This window comes from Rosa rugosa, chromosome 3 (assembly GCF_958449725.1).
Source record: "Rosa rugosa chromosome 3, drRosRugo1.1, whole genome shotgun sequence".
Lineage (NCBI taxonomy): Eukaryota > Viridiplantae > Streptophyta > Magnoliopsida > Rosales > Rosaceae > Rosa > Rosa rugosa.
In genome coordinates, this window is record NC_084822.1 from 53625836 (window position 1) to 53642677 (window position 16842).

Here is a 16842-nt window from a genome sequence, read left to right on the forward strand (position 1 = left end):
GTTATAGTGAGAGGAGGTCCACGGAACGGTGATTCGCTCTCAACCCAGGCGACGTTCAATTCCGCCGTGAAGCCAGCGACGGTTGTGAAAACGGCGACGTTTAATTCCGCCGGTGCAGCGACGTGCAATTCCCGCCGTTGAAGAAAAGAAGGCCTCCGACTCCGATCTCTCTGAAAAGAAATAGAAAGCGAAGGGCTTGGAAGAGATGATAACGCGATCGAATCTGGCAGATCAGTTGCGAGAGTATCAGATTCGATCGAAGCATGACTGGGCCTCCGTCTCTTTCTTCTCATCCACCTCTAACCACACTTTGTCAAGGTGAGAGGGATTTCGCCTTGTTATCAATTTTCGATTTCATCTATGCTTAAATTTGTGATATTTTTGCTTGGTTTCTGTGATTGAGGGATCTATGTGCGTAAGAACTTGATTCGTTACCTGTATTGTTTGAGATAGATCAGCTCTTGTTCTGGTTTTGCTTTGCCAGTTGGTTAATTTTTAATTTGAGGCAGCCTTCCTGAGTTGCTGAAGCTAAATTGTTATGTCTATGTAAAAGGGTCTAGCTTTTTAATTTTTAAGTTTTTTTGGTTCACTTTTTGATGATTGTAGTCTGGAAGCTAGGTAATCTGTCTTGATTACTATATGAATAGTTGAAAGGAAGTAAATTTTAGAGGCGGAGAATATAATGATGACCAGAGATTTCTGCTGGTGTAGCCTGTGGTTCGGAGTGGCTGTCTGCCATAGAGCTGTCCCTTTAGATCTATAAGAATAAGATAGGGATTCCTACTAGGGAAGAACTTATGCTTTGATTGTTGTTGTGCATGCTCGGAACGTTGTTGATTTTTGCTTATTGCAGAGTGGTAGCATGGGGATGCATATTCTTTTGTTTATTCTGATAAAGCTGGTCTAAGCATATGAATTGTGAGGGTCTCTGTAATCGCGAGGTGTTTGTTGCTATATCATTCTTATTAACAAATTTTCATCACAGATAACTAGAGAAGTCATGGTTATCTTGCAGTGATAGTTTGTGGGCTTTTGTTGACGTGATATTGTATTTTTGATGTTCTCCTGCCTTTTATACTTGATGAGCTTCATTTTTCCATACTGGGAAATAGTAATTAGTTTAGTGTTTTAACTGTAACATTTTGATCCATGTAAACGTATAAACACATTATGTTTGCATTTTCACTCTTTTGGCTCATTTTAATCATGATCATATCTCTTATTTGTTTCATTTCTCCCAATTTTTGGATGCAGGGTAGATGTTGTGCTCTTTGTAATATGGGAATTGGTAATTCTAGCTTTCCTGGTGTTTTCAGCAGTTTCATTGTACTTCAGGCATATGCGACTTGCTTTCATCCTACTATGTATCGCAATGCTTTTGCTTTTGTGTATAAAAGTTACTAGGCAAGTGAAGTTGGCTAGGAAAAAGAAACGAAGGATGCTTCTTCCATTATCTATGTAATACCAGATGGAGACACGCAGTACGTGAAGTTAGCCATGGAAGTTCTTGGCCATTGCAATTGATCTGTATCCCGACTATCCCTTCTTTTGTTTTTAGTGTGTAATCACACCTTCAAAAGTAGAAAGTACTTGATGTGATTACTCTTGAAGATGCTGATCAAAGTGGCATGCTCATCTTTCAAGATAGAAAGAATACGCAAGGGAGGAAGAATGATTAGTTGAAGGTACGGTTGCTTTTCTGCTACTAGTGAGGGTTTACGTTTTTTGGCCTACAAACTACTGAGAGATTGATGTTTATCTTACTTATCAACAATACAATGACATAAGAAACAAACTGTTATTACATTTCAGATTCGTACCCAGAGTGTTATGCAGGATGTTGTACAGTTATTTTAGATATTCGAACAGTTGAAGTAGTGTGTACCTTCTGTTTGATCAGGGTTGGGTATGTTCCTTTTACTAGGCACTGGCAGGAACCAACTGAAAGAGATCCATATGGTAGTTTAACGTTAATAGGAGGAGGCTGGTTGAAGATATACATTAACACCATACTTTGTAGAAGCTAAGCTTCATTACTTGACTTTGTGATGCCCTTGTTGCTATTACTTATTCAGGCTTGAAGAAGTGAACTTCTATTCCGATGGTCACTATATTCCAAATTGCTCCGGTGACAATCAAGATACTAAGGACTATCCCCAAGGATCCCAGTACCCAATTGAAAATTGCGATATGTTTAGGAGGTTTTTTTATAAGTACCCACATGAAACATGGATATGCTAATGTGATTGGTACTGCAACTCCTCCAATCAACCCTGCCAAGCTTGGCAAGAAGGGTAGTGCCACTGCAATAAAACAGGCGAAGCAGCCAAACAAAATCCTGAACCCTGCGCGGAGCCACCGTGGACAGGGTTTGTTCATGCAGCTAGTATATCTGAATTCCAGATTGTCAAACACCGGCATTGCATATATTTGAAACGAGGTTAGGCAGTTAACCACAACCAGCAGGCTCGTAAAACCTAGCACAAATTTTGACGTATCGTGTCCATGATACTCGTTCAAGGCATTTAACATTCCTCCGTTTGATGGTATCTGCCACAGAATAATCATATTACATTAGTGGATACTCCAACTAATAGTTTAAAGTTTAAACCATGTATCTTACAGTTCTTACCAAATTTCCATAAGCCCAGTAGCCGCCAATTGCAAGGGGAAACAAGCACATTGCGATGATGAGATATGCAAACTTCACCCCTTTCCACATTGGCAAACGCGAAGGGCTCTTTGTGCTTGAAGGCATAGTCCCCTGCAAATAAAACCCATATCAGCATCAAATTAACCGTCAGCAAGATAGAGAGGGTTAACGTAATCAAAATTCAAATGGTTTTAAACATTTTACCTGTATTTCGAGCACAAGATTGTGGCCTCTAAAAGCAAAGACAGTGATCCCAAGCGCATTGAGAATACTAAAAACCGAAGCAGCTGGATCAGATTTTGCTTGGGGAGGAAGAAATGGATAGTCATAGTTAACACCCGCTGGCCTATCTCTGGTAATGGAAACAATCCAAATGAGAGTGCAGTAAGTTATAGCAGTGATTGCTCCGATTAGCGAAACCCCGGCAATGGAGTTGAGGTTAGGAAGCTGAGCAAGAACAATGGTCATGCCGGTGAACACCAAGTACCACTCCAGGATGGTCAAAGGACTTGTATTATTACCGCTAACGATTTGGTAAAAAATCTTCATGGTTCCACCACCAATCATGATCAGGGTCACACACGTGCCACCGGAGAGGTACATGATTGGAAACAGCGCCAGCAACTTCCCTAGTTTCTCACCTGCCAGTCATAAAACGTTAACCTGCCGTTAAATACTGTGCCGACGAAGATGACGGAATTAACAGTTCCCTATAAGAGTGAAAGCTTTTAGGTTTTGACCAGGGCACTCCCAGGTCTCTTTTCCCCCCAATCAAACAAATGATCAACATATTGTAAACTTTTATTGAGGCATATTGCTTTTCTGATACCTTAAAACACATTACATAATTTTATGAAGAGCTAGCTTCATCTTTTTGTATATCTTTATAGCATGTTAAAGTAGTTAGTGATAGGGTTTAAAAGTAAAAATATAGTATGTTAAAGTAGTTAGCGATAGGGTTTAAAAGTAAAAATAAATCTGTAAATTGAGGACCACTAATCATTCCACTCTCACTAAAGCGAATAATGGTAATTATATATTTCGGATCCTGAGATTTGCTACAGTTTTGTCAAGCATGCATGCATTGCTTTTCATTTATATTATGAACCCTCAAAGTTGCCTTGGTAATTATTATTGTAATCAATCAATAATTTTCAGAAGACTTTGATTTTGCTAGCTTGAAGAATTATGGGATGAGATGATGAAGATCGATGAGCTAGGATTCATGGTAATAGTGCATACCAAAAGCGGCCATGGAAAGGCGGAGGTATCGGCTGTAGCGCATCCCAGATTGCGATTCATGGAGCTGTATCAGTAACCACAGAGTATACAACTGCCACATGAAAGCCACTGAGAGGCATATGATTCCCCATGCCCTGCAAGTACTTACCATATAAGCCAAATAAAATAATTGATCGATCGAGGACTAAATTGAAGGTATGCTTACTTATGCATTAGGGTTTCGGTTCTATATACTACTTACCAACCGAGAACAGTGAAAGACAGCGGAAGGAGGAGGGCTTGAACTCCGATTCCGGAACTGAGCGTGTGAAACGCCGAGTAGTAGGCATTACCATTTCTCGACTCGGTGATGGGTAGCCAGGAGTCTTGAGGATCGAGCTTGGTAAAGTGTCCAACTTCTTCCAAGTAGCCTTGCATGCTTACAATGGCCTTTTTCATGGGGCTGGCAAGAGGAGTACTCATAAAACGCGAAGCAAAAGGGCTCTTAGGCGTTTTTGGTGGACCAGCTGGGCTTGACATATCGGCTGCCGCAGCTTCGATTTCTGAATCTGCTGCCCTCCTTGCCGTCATTGAGTTCGATTTCACTTCCGTCACCTCACTACTCATATCTGATAAACTGTGTTTAGATGATCACTGATTTTTAAAGTGGTGAAGGCCAATGATGAATATATATATAAGAGAGAGCTAGCTGCTGGGTAAGGGGTTGGTGAGTGCGGGTGATCGAAATAGATCGAGTAGTATCTGGTGAGTTATGACCTAAGTGGTGATGTGGAAGGGTGGGGGCAGGTTTCTAAAATAGAATCTTTTTGACTAGCATGGGGTATGTTTGGCTGCTAATCTACTGTAATGGCGTTGAACACTTTTTCTTTTTCGAGTCTTTGCTTGTCGTTTAAGAAAAAGTCTTCAACAACCTAGCATTCCCTAGTAACTTTGAAACTTTTTGTATTACAGAACACTTCCTTCCTACTTGACTGATGAAATTGCTTCTCAGATCGAGTATGTAATGTAACATGCCAGCTAGCTAGCCATGCATATATATTTGTACACTGCAATCACTAATTCATCTTTGCGTTAGTAGGTATATATTACCGAAAAGGCGAAAAGTGAAATTTTAGTAAACACGTACGTATTTAGAAATAAATAGCTTTTAAGTGATATTAAATTATGTGGTCTGCCTTATGCTCTTACATTAGTAAAGAAACAAAAATCAGTACCCTAACGTGTGGGAAAGTGAAAATTTACTTCCTACAGTTCTCTAACTTCTAAACCCTAGCTAGCTAGCTATGGTTAATACAAAACTAATCTATTAATTCATTATGATATCCAGCGTCTTTAAACAGTTAAGCCTGCTCGAGACTGAGCAGTCTTCGTGCATGTAGAGTTGTAGACTTTGTACAGTTAAGCTGGCGGCCTTCCTGTTTACATATATAAATCTTAACTAGCTAGCATTGTACTAATAAAGTAATTAAGTTTTGTGATAATCGAGATGGTACTGGTAGGTTTGGTTTTGGTAGCTGCTTACATCATCGATCTACTTTCAGTACTTTGCAACCTCTAGTTTTCTGCAGACTTGAGCACTCACCGGCTGAGAGCTTCCTTGTTTCTTCGCCCTGTTCACTTCCTGACCGACCCTATTCAAATAATTTCTCTCTACTTTTCCTTTTTCGTTGTGTAGTGCATGTCCTAATGTCCCATAATTCCATATGATGTTAAAAGTTGCAACTATTCATAAAAGGTCCGCATATAAATTAAAGTCGCATAAAAGATATTCAATGGAGGCTGCATGAAGAAAATAATGAGTCTTTATCTGTTAATTTCGTGGCAATTCCTACTTGGATCACGGTTCTGTATGGTTGCTTTTGTGAAGGATACTTTCAAGCTCTCTAAATTAATATTTTTTCTCCCATTTATGTATTGTTTCATTACTCTTTGCTATCTGAATGTCGATATTAAAACAGAGCTAAAGATATATAATCTGTACTTTATTATTCCCTCTTCACCATAAGTAGCCAAAGACTGGAAAAGAAAACCGACAAAATTCGATTTGGTGATGACTAACTTGAGCACGAGATGCAGCAACCATTTCTATGATCGACCAAGAAAAAAAAAGTAAATCATTTGTCGTGTGGCTATCTTTTTTTTGGTCTGAGTCGTGTGGCTATCTAGCTAGCTCAATACAAAGGATCCACATACATAGAAATTGCAGTGCATTATCTAGTTCATTGCATGCATGACCTGATTCTTCCAAAAATTGTGGAAGTTAATTTGTCCAATTTTATACGTTTTTGAGGCTGTGTAAATTGAATATAACAATATGTTACACTTAAAAATAGCCTCTTACTTTGATGTCCCTGTAAAGAAAGTTGGAACTTGAACCTTCACCATATATAGGTAGATGCTGGGTATCAGAGCAAGGTTCAATGCTCCTCGTTTGAGGTACTTAATCCAACCGAAAAGAAAGTTTCTAGAGAGAGAGGGTCTACCTTCTCTCTAGAAATTTTCTCCAACACCCATCATTTTGAGAGTCTCCTTACCCCAACCCCCACCACCACCACCAACCCGTCCACCCCTTCCATCTCCTCCATCCCTTGCACACATCCTCTATTCTCAAGACCCTTTTTCCTGTTCATCTCTCTTCCTCATCTACCTCACCTATCTACACCTCTATCTTCACAAACCATACAACTCAGATCTTCATGGGCTTCTCATTGATTGAGAATAACTCTCATCCTCTTCACCCTCACCACATCTCCACCTCTTCCATTCTCTGCACATGCAACCCAGGTATGCTCCCTTGTCACCAGATCTCTTCCTCTACAACTCAGATCTGCCGTCTATATCCTCTTCGATGGAATTGGTCACTATTGCTTCCGGATTTGCTTCGTTCTCCACCACCCTTAAACGAACTTACGCCCGTTGGCGGATTTTTTGTTCCTCAAAAGCGAGTGGCTCGATTGCTCTTGCAACCACACTCTGCTAAGTTACTTGGTGTTTCATGGGCGTTCTTGAGCCCTCTGTGTGTCCCAACCAGTGTTGAAGGAAGCAAGAAGGTGCTATGACGGCTATTTCTCTTCAAGCAAGGACATGGAAGCTGCGGCAATAAGGTTTTGAGGATGGAGACGTTTTCCCCTTGGTGGCTGATAGCATTTTCTCTAGGGTTTGCTTATTTCAATTATGGGCTCCCAACTTGTTTTTGGGTTAAGTCTCTTAGAGGCTTTTGTTATCTTCTGTTGGGCATAAGTACCTTATTTGCCGGGCCTATTGTATTGTGGTGGACCATTTGGGTCATCTAATATAAATTTTACTTTTCGGATAAAAAAAAGGGAGTTTCTATTCATACCTCCAAATTTGGCATTTGAACCTCCCCACTTAATAGACCTCCAACTTACTTTTACAAATAACCAATTTGTTATCTACACCTCTCTAATTTTCCTATAATGCCCATCGTCCAATAAAATCAAGAAAAACTTTTTTTTTGAGATTCTATTTATATTTTCAAAAATCAATAGTTAAACCTCCTTCAGTTTTTGAAGATTTAGAATTGCAACATTTTTTTTTTTTTTTGGAAGTTCATCCTCTATGTACGAGTAACAGAGGAATGGGCGCGAGCAACTGAAGGAATACCAAAATTTTTATGATCTTCAAGAGGAGCATCATATTAGGTTAGTGATCATTTCGTTAATTTGATATGGGTGATGAGGTATTTCGTAATATGTTGCTTCCAGATTTTGTATATGAGACCTATATGTGGAGTTATGTTTTGCATCTTATGGCGTGGAATGAATCTGTAGCTATTTTTGGCCTAGATCATGGTATAACTTCTCATGAATCCTGGGGATTATGGGTGATGGATGACTTTGGTGGAGTTACCGGTTCTTGGATAAAGCAATTTTTTTTTTTTGGAAGTTCATCCTTCATTTTACCAGGGAAGTCAAATTCTGAAAATTTTGACTACAACGTTAAATAACGTTTGGCGATATATATTTTAGGGTTTACATTGGAGGAGAAAGTTTTCCCCAAGTTGAAGACTATTACTGTTCGTAGAGATAAGAAGAGATTTTTATTTATTTATTAATGTATTTATTGGTAATTTGACATGAGTTGACAAAGTCAACTATTACTTCGAAAAAAAGAGAGGTCTAAATACCAATTTTGGAGGTATGAATAGAAGCTCTCGCAAAAGAGGTACTTAATCCAAAATACATATTTCTAAAATATTTCAAATTAGATATCTTATATAATTATAACAAAATTGCAGTCCATCACAAAAACTGTACAACTACAAGTACTAATACAAATTAAGATTTATTAAGTGTGTATCACAAAATATAACTTGTATCATCACCATGAAACAACAGGAATATGGGATGCAAGGGAATCCTAATGAAATAATGAACTAAATCTTGATACTGATCGTAGAATAGATTACTGAGGCTTGAAGAAGCTGACTTGAATTCCGGTGTCGATGACAACATAAATGCCGGCGGCTATGAGTATAATACTGAGAGCGGTGCCGGAAAGTCCCAGTGTCCAATTTAGCAACCACATGAAGCTGTACCTTTTGGGCTTCTTAATCTTCAACCACAAGAAACAAGGATAGGCAAAGGTAATCGGTATGGCAATCCCTCCAATGAGACCAGCAAAGCTACCCAAGAAGGGGATTGCGACCGCCATGAAGAAGCAGCCAAATCCAAACATGGCCCGAGAAATTGATCGGAGCCACCACGGGCACGGTTTGTTAAAGCGAGTGATGTACTTGGACTCCATATCATCGAACATGGGCATCCCAAAGATTTGGAACGAGCTTACAGCATTGACAATGATGAATAAGGCTGTCAGTGCAAGAATGAATGTCGAAGTGTCACGCCCGTGGAACTGATAAATTGCAGTCAGCATTCCCCCATTTGGTGGTATCTATGAAAACATGAACAAAGATTAAAAGAGTAGTTGATTACTGTTGAATTCGAAAGAGAGCATAAAATTAGCTTAACCTAGTTCAAGTCAAACTTATGTTAAATAAACCCCAGCTAACTCTTTATGAAAGAGTCGACATACAAATATACTAATTAACAAAGAACAATTCGAAAACCATTTGATACCGGGTAGCATCATGGTGACAATTAAATATAAAATATTGTAATCTATATGCTAGATTGTTTTCTTTCTAACAATTATTTTACATACGAATTACATCTTTTTATTTAGTATATCATTCAAATAAATGTTGAATGTTTAATAAGAATAAATTATAAATTATAAATTAATAATATACTCTGTAATGGACCTATTATTTTATGTAAATTTGTAGTATATTTAAGTTAAACAACACATTACTACTGAATCCGGTATACAAAATAATTTTTTCAACTTGTCCTCTCAATTTTCACCTTCGTTTTTTAGAACAAGCATATAAATACATAATGTGTACCATGCAGTTGTTACATACCTTGTGTCCATACGCCCAATATCCACCAATTGCTAGAGGAAATAAGCACAATGCGATGATTACATAAGCAAACTTTACCCCTCTCCACATTGGCACATGGGATGGCTTTTTGTCACTTGAAGGCATAGTTGCCTGTATAAAAACACATTGTTTAGTAACAAATTGAATCAAGTTTCTAACTCTTAATGATGTTGTTTGAGTATAAATAATTACCTGAATTTCTAGGGTAAGATTGTGACCCTTAAAAGCAAAAGCAATAATCCCAAGAGCATTGAGAATGCTGAAGATCATAGCGATATTGGATTCTTCCTTTTTAGGATCATAAGAAACGCCGTCAAGCCTGCCCTCTGTGACGGCGACCAGCCACATGATGGTGCAGTAGCCAATAGCGGTGATTGCACCGATCAACGAGACTCCAGCGATGGAGTTCAAGTTGGGCAGCTGAGACAGAACCACCGCGGCGCACGTAAACACCAAGTACCACTCCACCGAGGTGAGCGGCTTGGAAGTGCATTCGTGGCCGCACAGCATCTCATAGAAGAGCTTCATGCTGGAACCACCAACTATGATGAGGGCTACGCACGTGCCGCCTGAGAGGTAGTAGATGGGGAAAACGGCGAAGATCTTTCCCATTTTGTCGCCAAAAGTGGAGCTGAAGAGCTGGAGGTATCTACTGTAACGCATCCCAGTTTCGGTCGATTCGTGAAGCTTGACTAAAAGCCAGAGAGTGTAGAGCTGCCATGTAAAGGCCACCGTCAAGCTTATGATCCCCCATGTCCTGCATGCAATTAATTAACTAATTAGATTGCCGCTTACAAATTAACAAAATACGAAAACAAAAACTTCAAAACCTAATACAATTGACTTAAATATATATAAGCGAAACATACAGACCTAATGAATATACAAAACATCACCTAACCTAAAACAATAAGGAAATTTTATGAAAATATATAGTGCACACTTCTCTCCAAATCTAAACAAAAATGACATCTTCAGAATTGTATTAGGAATTCCAAATGAAAATAGTAGTTGGGTTTCTGTACCATCCGAGAACGGTGAAGGAGACGGGAAGCACAAGGGCCGGAATTCCAATACCGGAGCAAAGGGTATGGAAGGCAGCATAATAGGCATTGCCATTTCTTGACTCTGTGATGGGGAGCCAAGCATCCTGAGGGTCAAACTTGGTAAGCCGGATAGCCCTTCTAATAGGGCTACCCAATGGCGTGAAGAAATTGGGAGTGTGAGACCTCGGGGTTACTCTACGTACATTTACAGGTACTATGGAGAGATTCAGAAGTGGCTTCTCCGACAAAGACGGTGAACTCATTCCGCTAGGATTGGATTGATCTGTTTGCACCGGAGGCGCTGTTGCGACATGATTATTATGAACATCATCTACATGATCCTGCGACGCAGAATCTATTTCTGGGGGTGATGTGGTGCTCACAGGGAATGCAGAAATGTCATCTTCCTCCATGAACTCATCATGAATGTCCAGCTCTCTTTGGTTTCTCTCTGCCATTTTTGGACCTTAACTGATTCCGTGCTAGCTAGCTAGCTAGCAATGCAAGCTTCACCAAATAAGGTTAATGATTGAGTTAATAACAGACAGCAATATATAGATAACTAACGTCATTCATTGGACAACATAATGAGTTAGGTCATGGTTGTTGACATTAATACTTCTGGCTAGGTCAACAGCTTTTGTTGACCGGCACTTGTGGAATTATTTCCTCAGATGGTAGCTTCCTCTCTTCTCCGTCAAACGAGTTTATTTTCTACGACGATCATAATAAGTAAATTAAAAAAAAAAAGGAAGTACTGAAGAAGAACATCCATCAGATCCATTTGATATTATTTTCTTGTGTCATGTACTGGTGAAGGTATTTTCTGCATGACTTGGACCAAGGACTTCTAAGGCTGAAGGAGAGTTAATTATTCATGAATCAGTTTTTTAATAATTGGATTACCAGTTACCACCTATCCCAAAACGGAATTGCGCCTTACTTTTGTCAAAATCTTAGACCGGGTCTTGTCAATTAAACTCTTCTTTATATGTTAATGAACATTCTTCATTTTTCTGAGCATTGCCTAAAAATTAGTAGATTACCAGAAAGCTCATATTTGGTAGATCTCTTTTTGTTCCCCCATAAATGTGCAAGTTCCATCCCATGGAATCATTATCGATCATGCTCGTAAATCAAATTAATTTCATACTTTTGGATCAATACTCTAAAACCATAGGTTAAACTACTTTCGCAATATATTGTATGATCTAATATTCGCACCAAGAATGCTATTTTCCTTTGATTTGATAGGACAGTAAATGAGGGGGCAAACAAAACTAAAAAAAATCAACATCGATCGCTCTGTCCTTCCAGAAAGTTTGAAAAACATGATTGATCAGTAGATCACTGATTAAATATATGAAGTCATTCCGCGGTTCTGGGATTAGAAAAGTGCCGTTGAAATCAGAGGCAATTTTCTGTTATTAATTTCTACAGCTCTAATGCACACGACACACACAGTCCATCTGAAGTCATTGTCTGAGAACTCCAGAAATTCAATGGCAAGATTAATTGTCAAACAAACGCGTTCATATGCCTTCTAGTAGGTCATATTATTGTGTCCTGAGAAATTGTTAATGTCACCTTATCCAAATTAAAAACTATTTCATTGTGGAAGCTCATATATCTGTGCTAAATATTTCTAATCATTCATCATGCGTTGATCAATTCTACATAAATGCAAATCGGTTTCATGTTGTAATAAGCTAGTTTCATACAGTAGTAATTAAACTAGTGGTATGATATATATACGTGGAGCAGTGGAGCTGGTTTATCATTACATTAAGTATAGATGATTTATGTTAATGTATTGATGCATTAATACGTTAATAAAAATAAGTATAGATAGAAATTGTGCGTAAAAGCTAATATACATAAAACATAATCAAGGGATTTTGTCCATTTACCCCATTTCTAGAGATTTTTTTCTCACTCACCCCATTAAGTTTTTTAATTCCCCCTTACCTAAAACAATCTAAAAAAGTCTTCCCTAATTTTTTTTTGTTTTTTATTTATTTTTGAGACTATTTTACTCTCACCCCTTTGTTACTTAGAGAGAGAAAGAGAGAAAATGGAAGAGAGATAAACCATAAGAGACTTCGCCGGAGCTCCGATCCATCACCGGTCACCGGCCTCCGCCCACCGGACTTCTCTGAAAACCTCGTCGGAGGTCCCCAAAGAGGTCGTCGGAGATCTCATAGGTCGCTGGAAAAATTTATTGCCCCCAAATAGACATCTATTGCCCCCCAATAGAGGGGCAATAGACCTCTATTGCCCCATAATAGACGTCTATTAGGGGCCGGGTAATAGAGGTTTATGAAACATCACTGGAAGTCTCAAAAGAGGTTGTTATATATCTCATATGGGGGGGCTGGAGAGGTTTATTGCTCCCTGAATAAACCTGTATTGCCTCCCAATAAACGTCTATTGCCCCCCAATCGAACTTTCGGTTGTCGGAATGGGAACTAATCTCTGTAAAATTAGATAAATAAAACTTTGATTAAGGAAAAAAATGAGGACATTACATCAATTCAAAATATCTATTACCCCCCAATAGACGTCTATTGCCCCTCAATAGACATCAATTTTCTTTCCTTTTGGCCTTCTGCCCCCATTTTACCATAAAAAAAAATAAAAAAAATAAAAATACCACTAGAAAACGCAATTAATCTCACTCTATCTCAATTTTCTATATCTATACTATTATTAAGAGAAGAGACTTTGTTAGCCAAAATTGAAAATTTTGACAGATTTAACCCTGAAAGATTAAAAAACTTTGAGAATAAATTAAATCAGAAGGATAAATAAGACAATTATAAAATAGATTTTTATTAAGAAAATTAAAAAGAAATGATTCCACAACCCTCACTTTTCTCTTCCACTATTTTCTCTGTGCAATAACTACCAGTAAATCTACTTCTTCTGCAATAACTACCCACCTTTTTTTAAAAAACAAAAACAAAAAATTTTCTTATTCTGCATGTGATTGCAGACTAGTATATATATATATATAGCCCTGAATTTCTCAAAAAAAAAAAAAAAAAAAAAAACAATCAATTTGTTTGTCAACTAATAGCCACGTCCATTTAGGACATTTAATCTTTCTCTGCTGCAAAAGTTTTTTATTCAATTGTCACTTCAAAAACAACCAATAACATACCATACCAAAGTTATAATACACCTCGCACATGCACCCATTTACTCACTTACCATCCAGAAGAACCCAAGACCATCATCATCATTCATTCATTCATTCATTCTGCTGCATTCCCATTTGGACAAAGACGCGCATACCATGTTGTTCCTTGTACGACTAAATCAACGGAGGCACTCTCTCACTCCATACCCTCTTCAATTTTCAAGCCCAGCATGTATTCTTCTATCTTTAAACAAAAACCCCAGTGCATGTATCATCATATCCTTATATCAGAACTCGACGCCGATCTATATCGACCTCCGCATCATTGTCGAGCTTCGGCTAGTTGCGCGTCGGGAGCAGGAGTTAGATTACCAAACCCCTCTTGTCGGAGCCTAATCGACCTGCAAAATTGTCGGGCAATCTTGTCGGTCTGGCCGGCGGTGATCTCCATGAACAGAGCCACCATGCTCTGCTACTCCTTGGCTGACGCCGCCTCCATCTCTGGCACAACGGCGGCTCCGCGTCCCTTGCAGAAACAGTACAAATAGGGAGGGGGGGGGGGGGGAGAGAGCAGAAGGAGAAGTCGGTGAGAGAGAGGGGAGAGAGTGGGTTAAGAGCAAAGTTTTCATTTTATTTTAAATTGGGTTTAGTGAGAATAAAAATGTGTTGCTGAGGTAAGTGAGATAATTTTGGCTCATTTTGGTGCTTTCGGTCAAAGACCCAATAAGCAAACAAATTTTATCTACCATTTTTTTTTTTTTAATAAGGGGCTGGTGCGGCTGCCCTCAAGCCTTAATTAATGAAACTGCTGAATACAAGGGGGGGGGGACATTAAGCCTAAACCCCTTATTACAATAAGCATATAGTATACAGTGTATACTTCCCGAAATAATATTAGGAATCTCTACATAAGACATGTATTCTAACAAGCACCAACTAGCAAAGAGTGCACTACTGGCGACTCTATTTGCTTTGACATGGCGGTGACATAACAGAAAGATAACTCGCAAGACATGTATTCTAACAAGCACCAACTAGCAAAGAGTGCACTACTGGCGACTCTATTTGCTTTGACATGGCGGTGACATAACAGAAAGATAACTCGATATGTAACCTGATAACATCATAGCATAATTACCATAAACACAGCTTTTCTATTATGTTGCCGCAGGAGGATAGATCCGACGACACTTAGCTTCACCCTGCCACTAAGTAGCAACAATCATTTGACGAAATAAGGAACTCGCTGCCTACCTAGAGCAGAGAAGGCATTTTGAGTGCACACACAGGCACAAAGCCCGACTCGCCTTACACAACCAGTGTAGGGACTTATTGCTTGCAAAAAGCGCAATTGAACTAAATAAAATAAATAAATAACAATTTTAAAGAAAAAAACAGCTGGGGCAGGGTCCAAGAATGGAGCCCAAACCCAAACACTAGCAAGGAGATCATAGCCATGTAAGGCCCAACCCAATTCAAGCCCAGCCCGTGCCAACCACACATCTTCCCCGTCGCCCCACCTATGTTCGGCCGCTACTTCCAGCAAGCCTCCAATCTGATTGCCTGATGGTTGCTCCACCACCCTCATCCTCCAAATCCGAGCGAGTACAATCTGCATCCTTCCAATTAGGCATGGCATTTAAACCCGTAACCCGCACGCTAAAAGCCCGCACGAACCCGCCCGTTTATTAATCCGTGCTTAGAAAAGCCCGCACGCTTTTACAAGCTGTGCGTGCTGAACTTGTTAGAACCTGTTGGAACCCGTTAACTAAAAAAAAAAAAACCCAAAACCCACAGCAGCCTCCTCCATTTTCTTTTCCCTCACCCAAAACCCAATTCTCTCCCTCTCATAGAGAGGTTTTGCATTCGTGCTTTTGTTGATGTGTGTGATTGTGTTCTGGATTGGTAAGAATTTTGTTTTTTGGGGTCTGCGTTTGATTTCTTAAATGATCTTTGGGTTTGATTTCTACTGATTCGGAATTCTTCTTACTCTTGGGGGATGAATTAAGGTTTCTGGTTTGGTTTGATTTCAGTGTGGTCTGAGTTTTCAAAACTTTGCTCTCATACATATACACGGTTGTGGTGCTTTTGTTTGATATATAGATTCTTCAATTAACTGTAGGATTATGTTGGAGAAATCTGTCAATGTTGGTATAGTTCAATGAAAATATTCGCAAATAGGCTTGGATGTCTTCATTTGTTTGACAGATAATAAACGACTTGTCATGCATCGGCGTTGCTGAACCTCTAAGCTAATGGTTCATTGAGGATCTGGATTGTAGGAATAAGATTGCGTATAAGTGACATGAAAATGTGAGATAGACAAATTTGAGATGAACCATGTATAGTAGCTGCATAAACACAACTAGAGAAATCAGATTCTTAAAGCTTTCATGACTGGCAATCAAACTTGATTGCTTTAATTTATGTTTCCAGTGCTTTAATTTATGTTTCCAGTTTATATAGTTCAATACAAAGCTTCTTATACTGACGGTATAATTAATCTACCTGCATCTCATTCTTTCACTCTCCTTGGATCCTTGCTCATCTTGTGAGCTTGGGGGCTAGTGTTTGGTTATAAGTGGGTGATCAATTATATAATTTTGTTTGACATAAGCATGTGCCTTGCTTTTGTTTGTTCAATCTGATATCAAATTATATACATAAATTTCAATTGGTTCCAATTGGTTTGAGAAAAAGTTTGAAAAAAAAAATTCTGCTTAAGGGTCTGCGGGTTCCAATGGGTTTGAAAAGAAAAAAAAAAAATATTCTATTCACGGGTTTTAACGGGTTCCAATAGGTAACCAGCAAACGCGCCGGGTTTAGCCCGTGAAACCCGTTAAGCTAACAGGTTCTTACCTTGTCGGCCCGTTAAAAACCCGCACGGTACCTGCACTATACCCGCACGTTACCAGGCCTGCTTCCAATCCAGATTGAAACTGGAAACACAAACCCAAGAAAGATCGGTGCCAAACCAGATCGAAACTGAAACCGCGACTGCCCCAAATCAAATCCGCCTTCCACCAACCAACCGCGCTGAATCCGGCGACCATAAATAAACCCGGCGACGACACCAGCCTCCAACCCCACCTCCAAGAATCAGACCACGCCCACACAACAACCATGATCACCTCCACCACCTCCCTCAAAACGCAGCAATCCAGGTCGGAATCCCAACGATTGAGGACACCACTACCTCACAACAAGCCAGAAAACACAGCCCGTCTAACGACAGCGCTCGTGGGGCGAGCCGCCGGACGGAGAGGGGAAAAGTTTCTTCTAAACCCTAGAG

The 16842-nt window shown here is 39.3% G+C and overlaps 3 protein-coding genes across 3 annotated transcripts; 1 reads left to right on the forward strand and 2 right to left on the reverse strand.

Annotated features, from left to right (window-relative positions):
• Nucleotides 1–7: 7 nt before the first annotated feature.
• Nucleotides 8–1811, forward strand: LOC133735890 (uncharacterized). The gene is made up of 2 exons (XM_062163339.1): nt 8–318; nt 1255–1811. The coding sequence occupies exons 1-2, from the start codon at nt 206–208 to the stop codon at nt 1460–1462; spliced, it is 321 nt and encodes a 106-aa protein (XP_062019323.1). The 5' UTR covers nt 8–205; the 3' UTR covers nt 1463–1811.
• Nucleotides 1737–4633, reverse strand: LOC133735887 (lysine histidine transporter-like 8). The gene is made up of 5 exons (XM_062163336.1): nt 4137–4633; nt 3896–4029; nt 2858–3294; nt 2633–2764; nt 1737–2550 (listed from the first exon to the last, which is right to left on the reverse strand). The coding sequence occupies exons 1-5, from the start codon at nt 4499–4501 to the stop codon at nt 2068–2070; spliced, it is 1551 nt and encodes a 516-aa protein (XP_062019320.1). The 5' UTR covers nt 4502–4633; the 3' UTR covers nt 1737–2067.
• A 3546-nt stretch (nt 4634–8179) lies between these two features.
• On the reverse strand, nt 8180–10939 carry LOC133738806 (lysine histidine transporter-like 8). The gene is made up of 4 exons (XM_062166458.1): nt 10388–10939; nt 9555–10119; nt 9342–9473; nt 8180–8809 (listed from the first exon to the last, which is right to left on the reverse strand). The coding sequence occupies exons 1-4, from the start codon at nt 10864–10866 to the stop codon at nt 8321–8323; spliced, it is 1665 nt and encodes a 554-aa protein (XP_062022442.1). The 5' UTR covers nt 10867–10939; the 3' UTR covers nt 8180–8320.
• Nucleotides 10940–16842: the final 5903 nt, after the last annotated feature.

What these genes read in the sequence shown, in the direction of transcription:
- LOC133735890 (XM_062163339.1), top strand. Translation starts at nt 206, where the DNA reads ATGATAACGCGATCGAATCTGGCAGATCAGTTGCGAGAGTATCAGATT. An exon ending in TCTAACCACACTTTGTCAAG is followed by an intron (nt 319 to 1,254) that starts GTGAGAGGGATT and finishes TTTTGGATGCAG; the next exon opens with GGTAGATGTTGTGCTCTTTG.
- LOC133735887 (XM_062163336.1), bottom strand. Translation starts at nt 4,501, where the DNA reads ATGAGTAGTGAGGTGACGGAAGTGAAATCGAACTCAATGACGGCAAGG. An exon ending in CCTTTCCATGGCCGCTTTTG is followed by an intron (nt 3,295 to 3,895) that starts GTATGCACTATT and finishes TATGACTGGCAG; the next exon opens with GTGAGAAACTAGGGAAGTTG. An exon ending in ATCTTGTGCTCGAAATACAG is followed by an intron (nt 2,765 to 2,857) that starts GTAAAATGTTTA and finishes TTTTATTTGCAG; the next exon opens with GGGACTATGCCTTCAAGCAC.
- LOC133738806 (XM_062166458.1), bottom strand. Translation starts at nt 10,866, where the DNA reads ATGGCAGAGAGAAACCAAAGAGAGCTGGACATTCATGATGAGTTCATG. An exon ending in ATCTTACCCTAGAAATTCAG is followed by an intron (nt 9,474 to 9,554) that starts GTAATTATTTAT and finishes GTTTTTATACAG; the next exon opens with GCAACTATGCCTTCAAGTGA. An exon ending in ATTGGGCGTATGGACACAAG is followed by an intron (nt 8,810 to 9,341) that starts GTATGTAACAAC and finishes ATGTTTTCATAG; the next exon opens with ATACCACCAAATGGGGGAAT.